This window comes from Amaranthus tricolor, chromosome 2 (genome assembly GCF_026212465.1).
Source record: "Amaranthus tricolor cultivar Red isolate AtriRed21 chromosome 2, ASM2621246v1, whole genome shotgun sequence".
Classification (NCBI taxonomy): Eukaryota; Viridiplantae; Streptophyta; class Magnoliopsida; order Caryophyllales; family Amaranthaceae; genus Amaranthus; species Amaranthus tricolor.
The window spans coordinates 664,465-688,597 of record NC_080048.1 but is presented as its reverse complement, the minus strand read 5'-3'; the positions used below and the strand labels follow the sequence as shown (position 1 = coordinate 688,597).

Below are 24,133 nucleotides of genomic sequence, written 5' to 3'. Positions count from 1 at the left end.
GAAGAAATGACCGTTCATGAAGGCAGTAGGCGTGATAATGAAAAATGCAAAGCCCAAGAAGGAGTAATAAATGTATCCGGATGATTTCGGGTACATTAAAAGAAAGGGGGGGGGGGGTTTAAGGGGTAAAAATATTTTAAAAATAGAAAATATTCTAAAGTGAAAGGACTTATGAAACTACCCGTTATAGTAAGGTGGAAGAACTTAAAAGAACGGAGGGAGTAGTATTTATATTTTTTTTCTTTATAGGTATACGTATAAAATACTATACCTAGTCTCTTGAGAGATGTATTTTAAGCACAATCCATTAAAGATTAATGCTTATTTACCGTATTCTTAATGCTTACTTTTCGTATTCTTAGTGCCTACTTTCAATATCTTAAATGTCTACTTACATCATTTTTAATGCTTAGTTACAATATTTATAAAATATATAATAGATCGGTCTAATTATAGATGGTTCTAAAAACACCGTCCCTCACGAGAATTTGTGAAAAGACTATCTTCTACCTTTCTATGGAGTAGTTTTTTCTTGTTAAAAAGATGATTTCTTTTTCCTTCAAACACTTTTCTTTTTTGCCCTTTATGAAACATCCCTAAAAAATTAGAATCACTCTAGTAAATCCAATTAGCAATTATCAAATCAACCCTTGACAACTCCTCCACTACTCCCTTCTTCTCCTTCATTTTCCTATTTAAACCTCATTTTCCTTTCTCTCTCTTCACCAATCCACAATAATGGCTCCCAAATCTTCTATTACAGACCTGGAAAACAACCAACCTCTCCTCCGGGTCAAACCCGACCCAAACCCATCCCAACCCAACTCATCAACCCACAAACCCATCAAACGAATAGCAATACTCACTCTCTCCTTAATCTTCATTCTTGTCATCGTCTCATTACCCTCAGACAATCAAAAAGTGTCAGAAAAAGCGTCGGAGAAAGTGTCGGAGATTTCTCCGACGATCATTTCTCGGGGAAAAAGAGAAGGAGTGTCGGAAAAGGTTTATAGAGGAGAAAGGGATGGATTATCCTATGAATGGACAAATGATATGTTGTTATGGCAAAGAAGTGGTTACCATTTTCAGCCTCAGAAAAATTGGATGAATGGTTGGTGTTTATTTTCTGGAAAATTCAAATTTTATCTTTCTTTTTTTTTTTTACTTCCATTTTTGAGTTTGACTTTTTAATGATTTCGTGTTAATAATGTTATTACGTTGAAGTGAAAAGACTATTAATAGTTTTTTTTTTTTTTTTTTTTTCTTGTGGTCTTTTTTGGGTGATCGTGCAATTATTGACGGCGTACGTAATTCAGATCCTAATGGTGAGTTTTATTTTATTCTTGATTTTTAATATTTTTTACTCAGTTTTTTTATTTGTAGGCTATAGAATTCTACGGGTAAAGGTCAGAGAATTTAATTCATTTTATAGATATTGAGAATTGACCCATTACAAAATACTTATTTATCCCATTGAGATTATAGCATAACGTAAATTTATATGAGAACTTTTAAGAATAAATATTGCAATTTTAATGGGACAGAAAAAGTAATAGAGAACTCATAATCACTTAATCACTAAACTAACATATAATTCTCACTTGCAATGTTTTTTTAAGTGTATTTAACTTATTATGTTAATCTTTGATTTTTTTTACTAAGTAACAAAGTGAAAATTATGAAAATGTGATGCTTGAAAATACATATTAAGACAAATTAAATAAACTATCATTTGATTATGTTAATATCAAAATAGTGAATATATATTAAGTATTAATTATTATACTAATGTTGTAAATTAAATAATCAAATGAAGATTTTATACATATTTTTTAGTTTTTGGGGTGTGGTTTATATATATATATATATTATAGATTTAGTGTTTTTAATGATGATTTAACATAGTTTTATTAAATTGTGGTATTTTATACTTTAGTTTAGTTGATGGTTGTTAGTTGATTTACATGACAATCATTTTAAACTTTATAGAAATGGAATGTTTAAGACAAATAAGTATAGGTGTCCACTGTTATGGGATGTTTATTAAAAATTTTGTGAGGTGGGAATATGAGATTTAACTAGAAGTAAGGAATTAGAAACATAAAGTTAATTTAGCATTTTCATTGGCTAAAAAACGAATTATAATGGAATACTACTAAATTTTTTTATAATTTTGAGGTAAGGGTAATCTTTACGAGAGGAAAAAAAAGGAGGAATTAATATTTGATTTCGGTGGTAATAATAAAATAAAATCATGGTAATAGAAAAATAATCATTAATCAATTTATGATTCTTTCAATAGAAAAATATTACTATTTGAACTAATAAAATTCAAAAGTGATAGTCAACTTAAATGCACATACAAATAAGGTGGTGTATTTATCAAATTACTGTAAATGTGAAATTATTATAATAATAATTAAAGTCTCTATTGTTATTCTAGTTTTCTTGAAATTTTAGAAAGTTATTTCTACTTAAAAGAAAATTACAATATTTTATTTTAATGAATTAAATATTTTAGTCAAATGCATGCATTTCATGTCCATTTTAAAAAGGGAGAAGGTTCAGAAGAGACATTTTAAACAAAACCACAAATTAATGGTCCTTTGCTAATTGGATTATGAGAACTAATGATGATTATTAACTAGTTAATTATATGTCACAAAGACCATGTGACATTTACAATGTCAAATCATTCTCCAAATTAACCAATAGAATTAGTTTAATTTTAACCATGATTCACGATGAGGTGGCCGGTGGTAATAGCATACCTATCAGGATCCTTCTATGGGACCATAGGTGGGCCCTTTTGGCTCAATTATTGAAGGTATTTTCACTAGTTAGGTGACCATTATTTTAGTGAAGCTTAATCCTAAATTTGATGATTTGTTGGTTTAAACTTAGACTTACTATTCATTTAGTTTTTTTGGCTTTTAATGTAAAGACTAAGAAATTAGATATCGTGGATTGTCTTATGAAAATATTTAGAGCCAATAAGTCATATTCAAAAATAAAAATAGGACAACTGTATGGGGACAAACAAAATAAAAAATGTAAAAGATGAGTGGGACATAGGGTTATTAAAATTGAGTTCAATAGTGATGAATAAACGTTTTTGAATCAAACTATGTTTACCGGGTAATGACTAGTGAGGGTAATAGTGATGGACAAAACGTATTAAAACTGAGGTTAATGTCTTGAATCAAGCTATTGTTTTGTCGTCACTTTAGCCATTGCCATGCTGTCACCCCTGCCATAGCCATTGACAACAACCAAGTCATCTTCGCCTTTTATACAACGTCAAAATTGCTATTTTTTTATGGTGCAAGACGTAACAATATAATATTATGTACATCAAATTAATATTATTGATAATAATTTTCTGAATTTATTATTAAAATATAGATACTCGTAGTTTAAACTTGAAAAGGGTTGTATAATTGGCTTGGATCTAGCTAGTAGCATCCTTGATCACATCCTTGATCAAATGATAATCAATAATTTACACAAAAAAATACATTATTTTTACTTGTTTTTTGGTTTTTGGATTAGAATAGTTACTATTTATAATCAATAATTTTATTAGAAAAAGGGTGTATAGGTGGAAAGTTAGTTGCCTTTTTAGAGGCAGTTGTAGACCAATAAAAGGTTGTCTTTACGTGTGATACAGTAATTTGTGAGTATTAGTTTAATGTTAAAATCTGGTTAGCTTTGCTACAAGTTTGGAAGTTTGGGGAATTCCCATCTCTTCGAGATAATTGTTATCTGTATTTTGAGTGGATGAGCTAGCTTTTGTATCATTGTATTGGTGGAACATTACAACACCACATAGTTTTTTTGTTTTTTTTTTTTAATTTATTATTATTATTTATTTATTTTTTTATCTTGCGTGGCTTGTGATCATTATTTGGTCATTTATATTTCCAACTATTCTTTTATTAACACCAACACCCTATTCTTACAATTTTACCTATATAATTTTCTCTTATAAGAACATTCTTAATGATGAGTAAAAAATATTTTCTCATCAATCTCTCTCTATACTTTTCCTTTTTACCACATCAAATTTTATTTGAAAATATTTACTAATTTAATGTATTTCTAATCCCATCAATGAAAAACAAAAAAATTTCCTCACTATTTTCTCCTCCTACTTTTTTTACTCTATCCCTTTTTTCCACTCTCCTAATTTTTATTTTAAATGGTAGGACCCTTGTGAGAAAATCCCAAAAATTTCCACTCACCTAGAATTTTTCAGAATCATTTGCAATTTTTTTGTGGGTTTTTACTAATGACAGTAAAAACCTCACAAAAAATTTCCACTCAAATAAATTTCCTATACTAATGGGAGTGGTCTAATCAGATTATAATATTATCCTTATAATTTTTACTCTTATGATCGGGTTTTGAGCAAATGTAAGAGTTTAATGTATAATAAAACTTTTATAAACAATAGACTCATATCTTACATTAGTATATATTCCTCCAATTTAATGCAGTTATCTCATTTTGAGAAAATATAAGTTAAAACGTAAAAATTAATGTTGAGGAATCCTGGTGGGCTCAAATAAAGAAGAATAACAATACGAAAATAAGAGTGATACTGAAATTAATCAAAATATAAATGAGTTACTTCCTCTTAAACAAAATTAGTATTAATTTTGTTTTAGTTTAATTATTATTTGTTTTTTTTAACTTCAAAAATTTGATGAAATGTAAAACAAACATGATCTCATAAAGATTGAACTGATAGATTAGAGAAAAGACATCTAGTTTCATAAGAAGAAAAGCCAATGGTGGTGGTGGAGTGGGGCTGGAATGTTTATAATGAAAAGGACAGACATTTCTATTTGGTGAATTAATTCACATGGGTTAATTAAAAAAAGACATGCAGCAATCATGTATGCATGGAAAAGCTAGATATAATTCAAGTTGGCCAATCAATAACTTAGATCTTCCATGCTTCAATAGAGTTAGGTACTTATTTTTAATCCATTATTTTCTTCTATGTTGCACATTAAAAAGATAAAGAAAAATTTAAAATATGTTAGATTCAAATGGACCGAGGGAGTATATAGGATTAGTATAGATCAATCGACTACTATAAATCCTAAAATGTAGTTGATTTTTTTCATTGTCTATTTTTTTTATTAAATTTGTATTATTAAGTATATTAATTAGGCTTGTATATGCCAACGGTCTTGGTCACGGCTGTATCAGTGTGTTTTTACTCTTTTTTGATATATATATATATATATATATATATATATATATATATATATATATATATATATATATATATATATATATATATATATATATATATATATATATATATATTTTAAATTTTCGAAAAAAAAATTTAGTTAGGCTTATATATTATATGACTTGAATATATGCTTAGTGTTTGACTCTACTATTTTATTTAAACTTTCAATATTTTAGAACAAAGTTTAATTTCCAAATATTATAATTGTATATAAATGTTGATGATACACACAAATATTATGTCAAGAGTTTGATTAACAAACTAACAATGTACTCACTATTTATTCGTAAAAGCTTTTATATTAAAAATAAAATGTTGCAAATTTAAGAGGGACAATTCGTAATTTTGATTGACTTGTGGACTGTCGTATAAGTTGTGACTTGAATGGTTGCAGGTCCACTGTATCACAAAGGATACTACCATCTGTTCTACCAATACAACCCTGAATCAGCTGTGTGGGGTAACATTACATGGGCCCACGCAGTTTCAACGGACATGATTCACTGGAAGTACCTCCCAGATGCAATGGTTCCTGATCATTGGTATGATGTCAATGGTGTTTGGACAGGATCCGCTACGATCTTGCCAGATGGCAACATCATGATGCTTTACACTGGTGATACTGACCAATTGGTGCAAGTCCAGAATCTAGCATACCCTGCCAACCAAATGGATCCCCTCCTTCTTGACTGGGTCAAATACTCGGGTAATCCGGTTTTGACCCCACCAGAAGGAATCGGGTCTAAGGACTTTCGGGATCCAACCACAGCGTGGGTGGATCCCAATGGAATCTGGAGAATTATAATTGGATCCAAAAAGGATAAAACCGGTATTTCACTAGTTTATAAGACTACGGATTTTAAGAATTTTGAGCTGGAGGGTAATTTACATGGGGTACCGGGTACGGGTATGTGGGAATGTGTGGATTTTTACCCCGTGTCAACCACGGGCCGAAATGGACTCGATACTTCGGCTTATGGGCCGGGTATGAAGCATTTGTTAAAGGCTAGTTTGGATGATACTAAGGAGGATCATTATGCATTGGGAACCTATGATGTGGTAAATCAAAAATGGGTACCCGATAACCCGGAAATGGATGTTGGTATTGGGTTGAGATTGGATTATGGAAAGTATTATGCATCAAAGACATTTTTTGACCAGAATAAACAGAGGAGGATTTTGTGGGGGTGGGTTGGAGAGACTGATACTGAGGCTGATGATTTGTTGAAGGGATGGGCTTCTATGCAGGTATACTATTTTCCGTTTAGCATATACCAGTCTGATATTAGCTTATTATGCGATATAAACTCATATCGTATTACTAGTAACTAATAAATAACTTTTTCAGTTTTAAATGAATCATTTATATTGAAAAACTTACTTCATATCACTAAATATGATGTAAAATTGAATTAAGTTAGTTTTTTGATTTTTTTTTTGTTACATAAATTTTAAGGTATATGAAATTTAGAATATATGATATTTCTATTATTAATATTACAAGTGAACCAAAAATAGCATTTTTGTTATAACAATGTCACATATAAGTAACCCTAAAACTTTGCCTTACTTAAATTAGGATGATAAAATATTTATAAAAAATTTTGTTAGTATATAAATTTTGATAGAGAATATAATATATATGGAATCTCAGCCATCAATTAAGTTTTTGGTTGAATTGGCCTCTTAACATGATATCAAAAGCTCAAGTCACGTATTTGAATATCTATAGACTTGTAGCGTATTTACAGCGTGATAGAATATATAACACATTTGTGAACTCAACCATTACTTAATATTATTACTAACTTGTTAATTTGCCTGAATTGTTCATCAACACCCTTTATAAAAAAATTTTGATTTTTGTCTTTTGTAAAAATTTTCAGACAATCCCAAGGGTTGTGACCTATGATGCAAAGACAGGTAGCAACATCCTGCAATGGCCTATTGAGGAATTGGATTCTTTGAGAACAGAACACACAGAATTTGATAATCTGAAATTACAACCAGGATCCATCATTAACCTTAACATAACCTCTGCTGCACAGGTATATGTACTCTTCTTAACAGTTTATTTACATGTGAGAATTGTTAAATTTAGCTCTAAAATTTATGGATGTAAGATAACCATCCCAATACCGCTCACATTTGATGGAACCATTGTCTCGAATACCATGTTAAATTTAGTTGGACTTATTCTCAATGTTAATATATAATCGGAGAAATACGAGATGCGCACTATCTTTAATTCATTGATGTGGATAAACCATCCCAACAAGAATCGGGTCTTATCTCAGTTAGAGTAAAGGTCTTAGGTTCGATTCTCGCTGTCACCTCCCGATCTCCGTACTAAAAAAACTTACTTATTTCAACGGTAATTACTACATCATAACCAGTAATTACAGATGCGAAATAGCTAATTAATTGTGTGCAATTTTGTAGCTGGATGTAAGTGCTGAATTTGTGATTGATCCAAAGGCATTGGAATCAAGTGTAGAAGATAATGTGATCAACAATTGCAGTACTGCAGCTGTTAGGCAAGCATTAGGCCCATTTGGGCTTTTGGTTTTGGCTGATGAATCACTCTCTGAGTTGACTCCTGTTTACTTCTACATTGCTAAAGCCTCTGATGGAACTCTCAAGAATTGGTTCTGTACCGATCAATCAAGGTATTTCGCCATTTGTTTCTAACTCAATCAAAAACTTAAACTGATTGTTATTGTCCAAGATATCACACCTCATATGAAAACTTTAGGACTAGAAATGTAGATGTAGCAAACGACATTAATTATTTCACTTGAAACAAAGGGGATAAAATTTGAACATGTGACCTTTTGTTACGTTGGTATCTACCATGTTAAGAAGCCAACTCAATCAAAAACATAAGCGGCTAGTTGTAGTCCCAACATATGTTATACACATACTGTATTATGAAGGTTGGTTTTAATTACTATTTCAACGAGACAAGATTGAATATACGCAATTTTACCATTATAACAAGAGGTGACTTTGTAAATGTAATCTCGTAAACAAGAGTTACTTGATCGATTAATGATGAAAAATATACTATACTTACAGAGTTGTTCAATTAATAATAATTGAATCATAATTATACTATTAGTAATGAGGTAAACTTTTGTGTACAGATCATCAAGGGCCAATGGCGTTGATAAAGAAGTATACGGTGGACCGGTTCCGGTTCTAAATGGTGAAAAATACAGCATAAGAGTACTAGTAAGTTGATCTCTTCATATACTTTCTTCGTTAGTGATAAAATTTCATGATTTTGAAGGAGCAACATACAATAATGTTAAGGTTTAAAGGTATTTGATTTAATGGAAACAACTCGTTTTGTATGAGACCATTTCACCGTGAGACGGGTCCATATAATAGCTTATTTCTTTAATTGATTACTTTAAGATCATAAATAAGTAATCGTTTTAAGGTTATAAATAATCATTCTAAGACTATAAACAGTAATTATATTAAAATTATAAATGATCAATTTAACGTTATAACTGATCATTTTAAGAAAAAAAATGTTATCAGCTAGTCTCTTGAGAGAACGTCTCTTTGAGAGACGTATCTTAAGCCCAGTTCATTAAAGATTAATGTCTACTTACTATATTTTTAATGTCTACTTACATTATCCTTAATGCTTACTTACCGTATCCTTAATGCATACTTTCAATAGCTTAAATGTCTACTTACATCATTCATAATGCCTACTTATGATATTTTAAAAAATATGTAATCGATCGGTCCAATTAAAAATGGGCTCTCAAAGAGACCGTCTCTCACAAGAATTTGTGAATTTATATTGGGTCAGCCCATTAGAGATGGTCTCACCATGAGACTGTCTCATTTAAGAATTAGTGTAATGGAAAATATTTTTTTATAAAAAATAATGATAAATAATTATTTCTCATGAAAGAAATAAATCCTTTCTACATAGGGTTGATTTCGATGTTTAATGCATATTTATCGAAAGCAAAGTTTCAATTTTATGAGCGGAATTTTACGCCCTATATGAAAACATGACTAAATTGAGGTATTAGGCTCTTTTTTCTAGCTTTGAGCCCTAAGTGAATGTCTACCTCGCCTAGTATGCGGAACGGCCCTGGGTGTAATCAATGTATTATATGATTGGCTATCTTATGGGGGGTTATGTATTTTAGGTTGATCATTCAATTGTAGAAGCATTTGGGCAAGGAGGGAGGACATGTATAACCTCAAGAATATACCCAACGAAGGCACTATATGGAAAAGCCAGGGTTTTTGTCTTCAACAATGCAACTGATTCCAGTGTTACAGCTTCTGTCAAGATGTGGAAACTAGAATCTGCTCATCTTGGTCCATATATTTTTTGATCATATATCATTACGTGATCCATTTTTTGTACCATTAAATATTGATTTCAATTTTTTTTAAAATAAAAAATATTCATAATTATTGTTAAAAAAAATAATATATATGCGGCGACAGCGGAATATACCGAATATGATGATGATGATGGTGATAATTATCGCAAACCTTGTTATACTATTACCAAATGTATTCTACTTTTGTAAGATCATCCAAAGAAAAATGGTTATAATTAACATCATATATAGTTTGATAATTCAACCAATAATGGCCCATTAATTGTAAATTTATTTATGTTGTGTGTTTAATTATTATTATTCTAAAACCATGAGAAAAATTGTAATATTGAGATGATGTAAATAATGTATTTTCCTTGTATTTTTAATATCTACTTATTTCTTGAATAGTGTTTGATCTTTCTTATTTACTGTGTTGTGGATCTCAACCTATAATAGTGTTCCATCTTTTTTATTTAATGTATTGTGAATCTTTCTTGTTTAATATCTACTTATTTTCATTGTTCATATTGTAACTCTGTAATCTCTATAATCATAAAATTGTAGCATCTTTAATGTTTAAAAAGAAAATATTGTTAGAACTTCTTTTTAATTAGTTAAATAAGACTTGGATAAATAAATTCAAACTTGTCTTCAAATCTACTATAAATTTCAATGAAAAATGGTGGCAATCACAAATAAATTTTTATAATATACTTCAATAATAATACTTTTATTTTTTAGATGGATTTAAGTGACAATATCTAATATTTGCATTTTTTATTTATATGAAGTCGCAGATAATGTTTACTAATTAGGTTCAATCAAGAGTAAGGTTGCGTACATTCGACCTCCAAAATCCATTCTAGCTAAGTTTGGGTATGTTGTAAGCAATCTTACTCTTAGTAATGCAGATCATATACACAATCTTACTTAATGGCATTGTGACAACAAAATATTATTGTCGTTCCCTTGCGAAAGTGAACAACATTGGTATAAAAATAGGAGTATATTTCTTTTATAATTGTTCCTAAACCAATTTTTGCATCGTTCATCATTTTGATGTTATAATATTTTATATATTGTGGCTAATATACAAGAAAAAACCTTATTATGTGGGATCTTTTAATATGAAACTTTTAATTATGTATCAGTTCAAGTATAAACGGCCCAATAAAGATATTAAACTGTGCAAAAAGGTGTCTTAAATAAAAAAAACAAAGAAAGTATAGTACTTATAGCTTAGACTCCATAGAATTAGCGATCCTCTAAAAACTATTTTAAGTTTGTTAAGTGTGAAATAACAAAGAAGAAAGCATGTTGAGTAATGCACTTAATACAAGTTTTTTAGAAAAACTAGTGGAAAAGAAAGAAGTAAGGTGAAGTTGATGGAAATAGGAAAAAGTATTCCAAAATGTAAGTAATATGTTAAATTATGTCAAAGTGGTGGTTCAATTCAGTAATTAGTTTCGATTTGGTAAGACCACGATATCTGCACAAATGCACAAAAAATGGCTCAATTTTGGGATTTTGCAGGTTGTTCCACCAAAAGAATAATGGTTGTTCCATTAATTAAAACATGATTAAATGTTATGGTTGTGGAATTTTGGTGGTTAAATAATCTCATAAACAAAATTTAAAAATAAGTTAAAGTGGAAAATTGTCTACTGTAATTAAGCTAAAATTCGATTTTCACTATAATTATCATCTATCAGTCTCATTTTCTACTTCATGTGGTGTATGAGCTAAAATTATTATTGAAGAGAATTGGTTGAGCACTTGTTTGTTTAGGTTTTATTGTCGCAAATTAAAAAGTCAATAATGTGTACACATAGGATGGTCATTAGTCTAAAATCTCGTTTCGCGTTGTCTCATTAGTTTTTAAGTTAGTGATTTTAGCCTTATTTTCCCATCAAATAATTTTAACCATTAAATTAAATAATAATAAACTATTTATTACTTCTAAGTAATAGAAATGATCCTAAATCGTATTATACAATCTAAATTGTATAAAATAAGCATCCTTGTCACCAATGGCTCATCTCTTAGTTTAGATCATTGATAGCTCCATGTTATTGAATGAGTCCAAAATGAGGTTTAAGTTAAAAAGATTTAATTTTGACTTAATTGAGACATCCTATTGTTTTGGCAGGGCTCAGGAGTACATTAGTGGAGCCAATTGTTGCTTGATTTATGGGGATATTTCATTTTTAGTGTGTTTTTCAATGTTGTAGTAGCTTCTTTGATGGGTTCATCTTAATTATTTAAGTTAACCTATAAAGATATAGTTGAGATTTCCTAGTCAAAGAATCTCCTAGAAAATATACAGGAATTTTTAATTCTATTATTTTTAAATACTTTTATAATAATAGTGAGAGTCATAAATCAAGTATTACGCACAAGTTAAAATATGAGAAAAAAAAGATAGCGGACAAATCATACTCATATTTCGTTTAAAAAGGCAAAGAGAAATACACATTTATATAATCTCATAGGATACTTTCTAAGGTTCTATTATTTATACTTCTATTTTTCGGTTGTAATTTCAATTTTATCGTTAGTTTATATATGTTTGATCTTATCAATTAATGATGGATTAAAAATTGATATATGGAACATTAATGTTGTATATATTTGTAAATTAGAAAACAATTTACCTATCCTCAATAAAAAAAACAACAATTAGCTTAGGAGTCTTAATACTATGTATGATCTATTTAGATCAACCATCTAATTGCGTGTAGTGATAAGTAATAACAATATGATCAAAATAGACTAAATACTTTAATTTCTAACAACAAATATTTTTTTTTCCTCATTATAGTATTTGAAAGTAAGTTAAGATTAAAAATCAATAATAAAGCTACTCAAAATAATTTTTGAATTTTGGTTTTGAAGTCAACTCTTCAATTACTTAACGACTATCTACCAAATATATTTTTGATTGTTTGATCAACCAATAAATTATAAATCAAAAACAAGTCAAATTCAATTAGTTTTTCATATTTGCAAATGGCTTTATTTTTTATTTTTCTAATTGAAATTAAGAAATTCTAATGACATTAGTGGTTTTAAGGTCAACTGTTAACGTGGTTAAAAAAAATTATACAATTTTTTTTAAGTCATAATATTTTTATTACGTAATAGAATTAATGGTAACAATTATTCAACTACCTCCATTCTAATTTTATGTTTCACTTTTATTTTGAATTGCTTTTTTTACATTCGAGTTGATACGCTTGTATTAAATATAATATATGCTAATATTTGGAATGAGAGATATACACAGAAGCAAGAAAATAGAAACTCTCATATTATTGATCATGAAGAAAAACATATACATATATATAAGGAGACTAATCAAGAAAGCTAATACTACACACTAACTATCTAACTGCCTAAATATAACAGTTTTATATATATATATATATATATATATATATATATATATATATATATATATATAACTAAAATGCAATGAATATAATAAAAATGAAACAATACAATGTATTGATAAAGTATTATTTGAAATTCAATTTTTTTTTCTATAATAGAAATGCAATGAATTAAAGAAGTAGCTCAAACATAATATTAAGATGCACATAGTATGTTAAAATTGTTAATAATGTTAGCGATTCTATACCAAATTGTAATCACATTCTACAATATTAATATGCTGGTAAATAAAATTTATATTACGTATTTTAAAAATTTTGAATAATTTAATTGGAAAAATTGTGGGTCTAAAGAACAAAGGGCCAAGTATTGAAGCATAAACTGGAGCAAGAACAGGACACAAGCAGCGCATGTGACGCTTTTCAGGAAATCCAATCAAATGAATATTCTCCATCATCCAATATACAAATCTTTGTTCTTTACAACCTTCATTTACCATTTATTTAAAATTTTTTTACATAAATGATTATTTTTTCATAAAGTATATAGTTTCCTTCTACATTTAAAAATTGAATTGGAGTATAATAATAATTTTAAAATATAGGATTAAATATGCGTGGAAATATCGTTAATTAGGAAGAAGTTTAAATATTTTGGTCCAAAATCCAAATTCATTATGTTTACAATTTACATTTTGTGTGTAAAAATGATTACTTATTATTTTATAATTTTAAATGACAATTATTATTTACATAAATTCTTAATTGAGACGGTTTTATAATAAGACCATCTCTATTAAGCTGCCTCGGCTCATGTACATTTATGTGTTAAAATGATCACCTATAATTTCAAAATCATCAATCAGAGAAATAAACTAATTATAAGAACATCTCTCATACATGGTGAAGACAAGTTATATTAATTATAATTGAATCATTAAGGATTTTCCTTGCTCCTCCCTCAAATCTCAATGATTTTGAATTTTGGTGAGTGTTGGTACGGAAGGAAGACACGACTTAGTATATATATGAGCCATGAGGTTCTTATATAAGCAATACGACATGATATTTGTTTTATTGACACCAAGACATAATCAAACACCATTTGATTTGATCTTATAATCATAATCACAACAAAACTCACCAATCATGGCTCTCAGTTCCTCTAATTATCATCATTATCATTAATCACAATACTCACCACTTACAATAAAAGCAAAAAACCAACCACTTCATTAAATTCCCATTTACTCCCCTTTAAAGATTATAAATTTGATTTCTTTCTTATAATAAGTGTAATCAAAATAATAAATTTTACGCGCAATCAATAACCCAAAATAATCTTAACCAAGTCGATCATCACTTTATTTGCATTTTTGAAAGTTAAAATAGTGTAATCAAGATATTAAATCATTCTAACCTTAGTCAATGAAATCTTTTGAGTTTCCAAAATCCATAGGTAATGCTAAAAGTCCTTTCTTTTTTGATTTGCTCCAAAATTACTTATATTTTGCCCACAATCTAATACACTAATTCAATTGTTAATATTTGTAATTATTTATAATATTTATAGTATAAATTATAAAAAATTAATATTAGTATACTTAAAACAAATTAAAACGAACTAAACAAGACCTTATTTGACTATACTTTAATTTATGGATTAAAAATCAATTATAAGTCAGGGGAATAAATAAATAAATAAATAGTGCAATAATATATTTCTAATGTTGCAAATAATTTGGAAGGTAGTAATTATTATTACTTCCATAATTTCCTTTTAATTATTAAGATTTTTATTAAATTTATTTTATATCTTAAATCAAATCAAATAGTTTTATGATAACAAATTAAAAAAAGGAATTAAATCAACCGGCTAACCAAGTTGCCAGTCATAAAAATACAATTTTAAGTACTTTCTATTTATTATTGAACCTCTTTTTAAGATGACTCAAGAAATTATTTTATATACTCCGCCTTTTCTTCGTAGGAAAACAAAACAAACGAGGAAAGAGAAAAATAGACGTTGGAATTTTTGCAGAGAAATAAAGGGTGCCGTTTTATGTATTGAACAGCTAAATTTTTTCTCTTTCTTGTCTGATTTTGTGATAAAAGATTAAAACTTTATAAAAAATCCATTTTGAGAGTTTTAAGAAGTAGTGAGAACTCATCAATGGTGGTAGTTTTGAAGCTTTTTTTGCTGTATTTTGTTTTAGTTATAAGGGGTTGTTTGGCTGGTGATGCATATGTAAATTTCAACTTTGTGTATTCTTATAAAACCCTTTCTCCATTGGGAGTTCCTCAGCAGGTATTAATTTCTATCCTCATATCTTTTTACTCTGTTTTTTTTGTGGGTTTTTATTGTAATTTTAATTTGAATGTGGGTTTATCTGGGTTTTAGGTGTTCGTTTTTAAGTTTTTTTGTGTCAAAGATTTAATCTTTTCTGATGTTTATTGATAAAGATAGGATTTGATTGTGCTTTAATGAGTATTTATGATTTATTTTTTTATGGTTCTGTTTCTGGGGATTGCATTTTATTTTGGGATGATTTTTTTAGTTTCTCAACAATTTTATGAGATGTTCCTTAGAAAATGGAAAAGGTTTTCTTTATATTGGAATTTGTGAACATTTAAGTGAATCAGTTACTCTCTTGGGTAGAATAAAGTAAATTCATGGGAATTGAATGGACTAAAATTGTAGGAATGGAGAATTTTATAGGACACTTGTAAAAAATTGTTGAGATTTGCTTATCAAGAATTATTTTCTTTATAAAGATTGCATACATCCGACTAGAGTTGTTCATTCATGTCGGGTCAATTTCGGGTTAGATGTTTTGGGTTGGTTTAAAATTAGGTCTTGTGTTCACATTGATTTTTACATTATTTTAAATTCATTTTGAAGTCGGATTCGGTTTCAAAGTGGGTAAATATCGGATCCTTGGGTCTGTTTTGAACATCTCTACATCCAACCCTCATACCTCGCCTAAGCCGGAGCCACTTAAGTGGGCATTGGTGCAAGTCAATGTACTCCTAGTTGTTGAAATGTGAAATGCTGATTCATTGTTTCATATTCTGCTAGTGATTTACAAGCTTTGTTTTTGATTTTATGGTACTTTATGAGTTGTAATATGAATAGAATTGATGATATTGGGTTATATATGTTTGCTATTGCAGGTTATAGTGGTGAATGATCAGTTTCCTGGACCATTAATTGAAGTAACAACCAATAACAATGTTGTTATTGATGTGAAAAACAAATTGGATGAACCCCTTCTGGTGAATTGGTAGGTCCTTCTGTAAAACTTTTGAGTATGCCTTTTTCTTGGTTAGTCCAACATGTGGAACATTGGAGTGAAAGTTAAGTTATGAAACTTTATTATAAACTTGACTAAAAGTTTATATGGAATTGCAATTTATTTTTGAAAGTAAGTTTGTGGCTACCCTTTTGATTTACTAAGCAATGTGATTTTAATTGAGTGTAATACATGGAAAGTTGGTGTGTGGGATAATTGTTATATGAGCTTCATCTATCAGCTTAAGTCAAAGTGACTCGATGATTTCCACTCCACAGTCTCACCGAGCAATTCATCGTACCTAGAGCTGTCCAAATTTGACTCGATTAATTGAAATTGAGTATGACTCGATTCGACCTGAGATATCAGATAGTCTAGATATTTTACTTATGCATTAGAACATAAATTGACTTGACTTGAAATACTTTACATGAAACCCGCCCAAACATCTGAATGTACACCTCTAATCGTACCTAATTATAACCGCCCGCCTAAAAGTAGCTAGGTATGCAATTTTTAGTAGCCTAGAAAGGGTTGTCACATTTACCGTATGTCAGTCAGTTCTTGAATCATAGTTACACGGGGGTCGAATGGTGAGAAGTAGAAAGGAGACAACAACTATGACAACTGATTTTGTAAGGGATTCAGATGAATTTTTTCCAACACTTTTAAGTGAACATTCATGAAATTTGTGCTTGTATTAGGAATGGGATTCAAATGCGAGATAACCCTTGGCAAGATGGTGTGCGTGGAACGAATTGCGCGATTCCTCCTAAGGGAAATTTCACATATCAATTCCAAGCCAAGGATCAGATTGGAAGTTTTTTTTACCACCCATCAATGAACTTTCAAAGGGCTGCAGGTGGGTCTGGTCCTTTCAAGATTAACAACAGAACTGTCATTCCTCTACCTTTCCCTAAACCAGATGCAGATATTATACTCATGATTGGTGATTGGTATACTAGAGACCACAAGGTATTTATATATGATCACGGAACTATAGTCTAAAACATACAGTTTGTGTGCTAATCTATGGTAACTCGTTTGCATTAGGCACTGAGGGCTGACTTGGATGCTGGGAAGGATCTTGGCATGCCCGATGGGGTTCTTATCAATGGTAAAGGGCCTTACCAGTATAACACTACGCTTGTTCCTGCTGGTATCAAGTACGAAAGCATTAATGTCGAGCCAGGTATGGTTTACTTAGCTTGAAATCTAATATGTGTCATGAAATTCAATCAGTGGTGAATCCAAAGTTGAAACTTAGTGGGAGAACAATCGATTGAAAAAATTCAGAAAATGATAAATACTTCATATGTATATATAAGTAATGTTTTCAATTGGATGTTTTGTTAAACAGATAGTTAAGAAAAATTAATTAGGTTTTAAATGGGTATTGGGTATTGAAACTGCATTTAATTGAGCTTTGTTGTACAGCTGAAGCTGAACACATATTAAGTGCAATTTGAATCTCTTATCTCTTATTAGTAAAGAAATATGAATAGCACAGCTAGTTTAGGCCTTACCTCACAACGAGGTCACAGGTTGAAATCATATTGTAGCCAATTAAGTAATTCTTTTTTTAAATGCAGTGCCCTCACGTGAGGACACAAGAGGGCACCTGGATCCGCCCATGAATTCAAATGTTGCTTTTGCTAGGATATCTAAAAACCATTCAATGTTTTGGGAATCTAATTACATTATGCCTTTCTAATGTCAACAAATTGCAGGCAAAACATACCGATTGCGAGTACACCATGTCGGGATCTCAACTAGTCTGAATTTTAGAATTCAAGATCACATGTTGAATCTGGTTGAAACCGAAGGATATTACACTTCACAGACCCCCTACAACAATTTTGATATCCATGTCGGCCAGTCTTATTCATTCCTTGTTACAATGGATCAGAATGCTAGCAGTGACTATTACATTGTGGCAAGTGCAAGATTTCAAAATGAATCTCAATCGGAACGAGTCACCGGTGTAGCGATTTTGCATTATTCCAACTCTAAAGGAAAGGCTGCTGGTCCTCTCCCTGATCCACCTAATGATATGTATGACAAAACTTGGTCTATGAACCAGGCTAGAAGTGTCAGGTTAGTATTCCATTCTTGTGACATTTGTTGTCAAATACCCTATGTTACTTAGACTCGGGTATTGATGTTGGATACCGGTACGTGTCCAAGTGTCAAATACATCTAAATATTCAATCTTACGCCTAAAATGAAGTATCTAAGTGTCATACCAATGTCCGAGTATCAATGATCGGACATGGGTACGTGAAGCAAAATGAAGAGTTCGAGTAAGATAGCAAATACCTATGGATATTCACATAAAAACCCATTGATGATCATGATCATCATCATATCCAGTATATACCTGTCGTAGTATTCAAGGTACGACGATTTGATAAACTATGCTCTGCATCCTAAAGTATTATTGTGCGACTTTAACTTTCGGTAGAGGAAGCTTACGTTCATTATGCTTGTTTGTGAAATGATTCCAAATATAGCTGTATTATACAGGCAAAATGGATCTGCAAGCGGGGCTCGTCCTAATCCACAAGGCTCCTTTCACTATGGGAACATCAATGTGACCCATACATACCTTTTTCAGACTTTGCCACCAACAATTATTAAGGGTAATTATAGTGCCACTCTAAACGGTATCTCATTCGTGAATCCTACTACTCCAATCTTACTTGCTGACTGGAAGAATGTAAAGGGTGATTACAAGCTCGACTTTCCCAATAGGCCATTGACAGGACATCCTCGGTTAGACACCTCAATTATCGATGGCACCTTTAAAGGATTTGCTGAGATCATATTTCAGAACAATGACACTGTGATGCAAACTTTTCACATTGATGGGTTTTCCTTCTATGTTGTCGGGTAAGGCTAGTCTATATTAGTTCATTTTAAATAAATACTAAGGTGACTTGCTTGAAAGACTAATGATTTATTGGGTATACCTCAGAATGGATTATGGTATATGGACCGAGGATAAACGTGGTACCTACAACAAATGGGATGCTATATACCGATGCACTGTACAGGTACGTAACTACTACTCCTAGAATCTCACATATTACATGTATAATCTAAACTTTTAAGAGTCGAAATTAACCTTGTGAAGTATATGTCATGAAAAGTTTCACCCTTATCTTGTCTGGGGTGGAGATTTTCATCTGTTCAACTACATTCCGTTACCCCGAGGCTATCAAGTGACTCCCACCTAAGTGGGATTTTTGGAGTCGGATGTACGCAACCTGAACCTTGTTAGTGATAACAAAGATCTTCACCCGTTAAGCTTTGTTATATGACAGCTTCTTCACTGTCCTTAATTGCTATCTTGTTGGCTACAGGTCTATCCAGGGGCTTGGACAGCCGTGCTTGTGTATCTTGACAATCCCGGAACATGGAATATCAGAACAGAAAACCTAGACCGGTGGTATCTAGGCCAAGAAACATACATAAAGCTCGTCAACAAAGAAGATAAGGGCAGTCAATTTTCGGCTCCTGATAATGTCAGATTCTGTGGGGCTCTGGCCAACTTACAGAAGTAAAATTCCAACCTTTCTAGCTCTCAAAACTTTGCAAAGTAGAGTATTCTGATGTACTTATTTATCCATGTTATTTGCAGAGATGACAATCGGGCATCAGCGATCAATGGAAACATGAAGTTGCTTGTGCTGCTGCTAACAGTTGTGGTTATTGCTCTTGTTGATATCCGCTAACGCTTTTTCGGGGATTTATATCTCATTTTCATACAAACATCCTGCTTCAGCTTAGATAGGCACATGTAGTCTTAAAGCACAAAGTTTTGATGTGCTTTAGTCTGTTATTTGAGGCGGAAGGTCGAATTCATGTTAGCTTCTTTAACTGTAAAAAAATGCCCTTTTGTGAGGGCCTTCCCTCCTTCATTATTGATTAGTGTAGTTTGAGAATGACATCTGAATCTGTTTTGAAACATATCAAAGAACGGTGAGTTATGATTGGTAAGATGGACATTTGCTTTCCAAAAGCGAAAGTTTGCTATAACAAACTTATATAGATGGAGAATGTAAAAATAGATGTACTCGTAATGACTTTATGAACTCGTAGAAATGAACAATGGGTAATGAATGGTAAGATGGACATTTCTTCCCGAATACACCAAACTAATATAAAAGAATCCCTTTTCTTCGAGTTTATATAACAAACTCAGACAGATTTCTTCGAGTTTACCATAGCCAACTCAGACGGATGGAGGATGTAAAAATAGATGTACATTTAATGACTTTTTTAATAGGAGATGATTGCTTTCAAAGCAAAAACTACAAAAGTTAGAGCTTTTTCAATGTATATTTGGAGAAAAGTTGTACATCTTAAACGTCCAAACGCATACAGAAGCCTCATTTCTTCTTTTGATATTCACATACAAAATCCATCTTCTTACAATTTGTGTAATGGTGCCTCTTACACTCCTATTTCATGCTCAGACACATTACCATTCCAATCGCGCATGATCACTAGAAGCCAACACAATATTTATGAGCCTAATCCGAAACACTCATCAAATTCACACTACTATCAAGTAGAATTATTGGTGCCAAGTATGAGATTTTTTGTTGTAGGCACACTTTTAGTCCAAAGCACTCTCGCGTGAAGAGGCAAAAAAGAGTATGTATGGACCTCAACCATTAGTTTTGATGTTTTTGGTGGAGTTTGTTCTCTGATATGATATATGAAGTACACGTGATAGAAATTGCAAGTTTAAATGTCTTTCACCGCTCATTTCAAGTGGAATATTTAAAGCTATGTATGAGAGGGCCTTTGATTTCCTATCAATATTTCTAGCATAAAGGGCTCTTACGTGAAAAAGAGTGATAGAGTATATAATATATATTGAAGTTCCAATTATAAGTTGGTTCTTTGACATCACTAACAGTGAATTTGGAATTATTTGGACTCTCTTACTTTTCTACAAATTCGTTTACGATTTCTAGTAATTAGAAACACATACTTATCTTGTTTCATTTAATTTGCACCCAATTTATATTTAAGGTTGTCTAACTCGCACTTACTTTATACACTTTTCTCCCTAATAGTATTTCTCGCAATTCCTTTTTCATTTTATCTGACACGAAAGAAAATAGAACGAAAGAAAGGAGAGTAAATTCAATTGGTATGATTTCTTCTTTTGGATACCAATATGCAAAATAATAGTTTAGAAAGAAATGATATTATAAAAATTATTGTGTCCTTTGATTTGCAAATAAAATGAAAAGGAGTAGGTTTCTAATAAATTTCAAGAAATCTAATTTGTAAATGAAGAAATCCTAAATCCAGTATCATCCCATATTAAGTGTTGTACATAAAAATTCAATTTGAAATATCCAACTCAAAATAATCGATTTTGATTTTGAAAACCATATATTTGATTGTTATTTGAAAATCAAATATTCATATTCAAAATTCAAATATCTAAAATTTCAAAGATAACTACTTGTATAAGACCTTCTCATTGTAAGATCAGTCCAAGCAAAAGGTCTATTAAGCTAAAAATTTTCATTATTGGACTGTTTTATTTAAGTATGGAGCACGTCTCACGGTAAGACCGTCTCATACAAGAATCACAAATTCTTGTGAGAGACGGTCTCTTTGAGAGACCATCTTTAATTGGACCAACCCATTATATATTTTTTAAAATATTGTAAATAGACATTAAAAATGATGTAAATAGACATTTAAGATATTGAAAGTAAGCATTAAGAATACGATAAGTAAGCATTAAGAATACGATAAGTAAGCATTAAAGATAATGTAAATAGGTATTAGGAACACGGTAAGTAATCATTAATCTTTAATGAGTTGGATTTGAAAAATGTCTCTTAAAGAGACGGTCTTTTAAGAGATTAACTGTACAAGAATTTGTGATTGTCCAATGGAATCATATTCTATATTCGAATTTGCACACTCCTATCCTATCCGTACCAAAACAAGTAGTTTGGAATAATTGAAGTAAATGGAACAAATTATGTCACACTATCCATAATTAATGTCATTAATTACTACAAACAAAGCAAGCAACTTTTATTTCAAAAAACTTCCAAATTCAAATGAATCATCCAAAGAAAAAAAAGATCTGAGATAAGTTATTACACAATAACCCAATGCTCACCATCAACACTAACGTTAAACCCATGAACCTTAGCAAATAAATCAACGGCTCTCCTAACACCTTGTCTATCATAGCCGTTAAAATAATCATGCCCAAACATGACCCCACCAGGCTTAAGTAATTTATGGGCCAAATTAATATCAACCCAAGCTGAATGAAAATCATGGCCCGCATCAACTTCAATCAAATCCCCCATTATCCCCCATTTACAAAGTATATCCAAAGTTGTCCCTGTTGAGAATGGAATCGGTAGTATTGACTCAGTCGAGTTAAGACTCACTACATTTTGAAGAAACTGAGCTAACAACAAAACGTCACCGTTTTCCATCCCTACATACTTAAACTGATCTCGAAACCCAAGCCAACCTCGAAAATCATCTATACATAATATCTGAGTTTCTAATCCGAGGTTACGAGTCAACTCAGCCATGTGAGTTGCTGACGCGCCTAAGAAACTTCCAATCTCTATAATCACCTTGGGTCGAACCTTCTTTATTAGATTCTCAAAAACGGCACCGTATGAACCCCACCCTGTTATACTCTTGGGCTGAATCAACTTAGCCCAATGGGCCGGTGGGAAGTTTGTATAAGGAGATTTTCCATTGTAAACCTTTTTTAAAATCGTTGACCGAATCAACTCAGGTGGAACTGGGTTTTTACATTCGGGTCCGAATCGGTTGTGATCGTTGTATTTATGGAGGATCCATGACCGGGTTCGGGTTGGAGGTGGACAGTTAATGGTGGTTGAAAGAGTTTTAGAACTCTGTTTTGAGTAGAGAGAAGAAAAGGCGGTAAAATAACCGAAAGCGTAGGTTAAGATGAGGAGCATAGTGTACGCCGTGTGTTTATGGTTACGCAGATAGGTTGAAGAAAGCTTCCAGAATCTTCTCCGATGATGGTAATGTCGGTGCTGATGATCTTCATCTTCTTTCATGGTTTTACTGTATTTTTGTTGAAAAAAGGAAGGAGCATAATAAATAATAATAATAATGGAAGAAAGAAAATAGATTTATTTTTGTTTTTAGAAATGAATGATGAAGAGAAAAGGCCCACTGGAAAACAGGTTTTATGGAGGGAGATGAGATATCCAGCTAGAGTAGAATGTGAGATAATGTACTGTGTACTACTGACCAATGAGATTAATTAAGTATAGATAGAAGGGAAATTTGCAAAGAAACACCTTTTAAAACCACTTTTTTGTAAAGAAACACCTTTTATAATTTTTTTTGTAAAAAAACACCTTTTAAGAGACTTTTTTTTTAAAAAAACACCTTAAATCAGTTTCCGGGGACTTTTGTCAACTTTCCGACGTTGACTATGCCAGTCAACGCATAGTCAACGCCGGAAAGTTGACCAAAGTCACCGGAAACTGATTTAAGGTGTTTTTTTTTAAAAAAGTCTCTTAAAAGGTATTTTTTTACAAAATAAATTATAAAAGGTGTTTCTTTGCAAAAAAGGGGTTTTAAAAGGTGTTTTTTTGCAAATTTCCCTAAATAGAATAATCAAATTTGCAATTATTAATTATGCTAATTAAGTACTCCTCTTAATAAAATTTTCCATTTCCATTTTAGACATGACTACATGAGTGTACTACTGGTGTTTATTTGAGTTATTTTGTCGATTTCGAATAAAGTTGTTGGGTCGGTTTCCAA

General features: G+C 30.9%; 3 protein-coding genes across 4 annotated transcripts; 2 read left to right on the top strand and 1 right to left on the bottom strand.

The window, feature by feature from the left end:
* Window positions 1-528: 528 nt before the first annotated feature.
* Window positions 529-10,052, top strand: LOC130806940 (beta-fructofuranosidase, soluble isoenzyme I-like). 2 transcript variants are annotated; one of them, XM_057672203.1, is made up of 7 exons: window positions 529-1,111; window positions 1,317-1,325; window positions 5,664-6,517; window positions 7,156-7,317; window positions 7,712-7,938; window positions 8,416-8,503; window positions 9,448-10,052. In XM_057672203.1, the coding sequence occupies exons 1-7, from the start codon at window positions 739-741 to the stop codon at window positions 9,637-9,639; spliced, it is 1,905 nt and encodes a 634-aa protein (XP_057528186.1). In that variant the 5' UTR covers window positions 529-738; the 3' UTR covers window positions 9,640-10,052. The 2 variants fall into 2 exon arrangements, with proteins under 2 accessions (XP_057528186.1, XP_057528188.1); XM_057672205.1 differs by lacking the exon at window positions 1,317-1,325 and having other exon boundaries at window positions 530-1,111.
* Window positions 10,053-14,993: 4,941 nt separating this feature from the next.
* On the top strand, window positions 14,994-21,034 carry LOC130806939 (monocopper oxidase-like protein SKS1). Its single transcript, XM_057672202.1, has 9 exons — window positions 14,994-15,333; window positions 16,200-16,309; window positions 17,023-17,293; window positions 17,372-17,510; window positions 18,049-18,415; window positions 18,845-19,210; window positions 19,296-19,374; window positions 19,684-19,880; window positions 19,962-21,034. The coding sequence occupies exons 1-9, from the start codon at window positions 15,199-15,201 to the stop codon at window positions 20,053-20,055; spliced, it is 1,758 nt and encodes a 585-aa protein (XP_057528185.1). The 5' UTR covers window positions 14,994-15,198; the 3' UTR covers window positions 20,056-21,034.
* A 1,334-nt stretch (window positions 21,035-22,368) lies between these two features.
* Window positions 22,369-23,728, bottom strand: LOC130806938 (uncharacterized). Its single transcript, XM_057672201.1, has one exon. It carries the CDS (start codon window positions 23,413-23,415, stop codon window positions 22,459-22,461), a length of 957 nt encoding a protein of 318 aa, XP_057528184.1. The 5' UTR covers window positions 23,416-23,728; the 3' UTR covers window positions 22,369-22,458.
* Between the last annotated feature and the right edge of the window lie 405 nt (window positions 23,729-24,133).

Coding starts and splice junctions, on each gene's coding strand:
- LOC130806940 (XM_057672203.1), top strand. CDS start 739: ATGGCTCCCAAATCTTCTATTACAGACCTGGAAAACAACCAACCTCTC. Junction 6,518..7,155: donor AGGGATGGGCTTCTATGCAG/GTATACTATTTT, acceptor AAAAATTTTCAG/ACAATCCCAAGGGTTGTGAC. Junction 8,504..9,447: donor AATACAGCATAAGAGTACTA/GTAAGTTGATCT, acceptor TATGTATTTTAG/GTTGATCATTCAATTGTAGA.
- LOC130806939 (XM_057672202.1), top strand. CDS start 15,199: ATGGTGGTAGTTTTGAAGCTTTTTTTGCTGTATTTTGTTTTAGTTATA. Junction 17,294..17,371: donor GGTATACTAGAGACCACAAG/GTATTTATATAT, acceptor CGTTTGCATTAG/GCACTGAGGGCTGACTTGGA. Junction 17,511..18,048: donor AAGCATTAATGTCGAGCCAG/GTATGGTTTACT, acceptor AACAAATTGCAG/GCAAAACATACCGATTGCGA.
- LOC130806938 (XM_057672201.1), bottom strand. CDS start 23,415: ATGAAAGAAGATGAAGATCATCAGCACCGACATTACCATCATCGGAGA.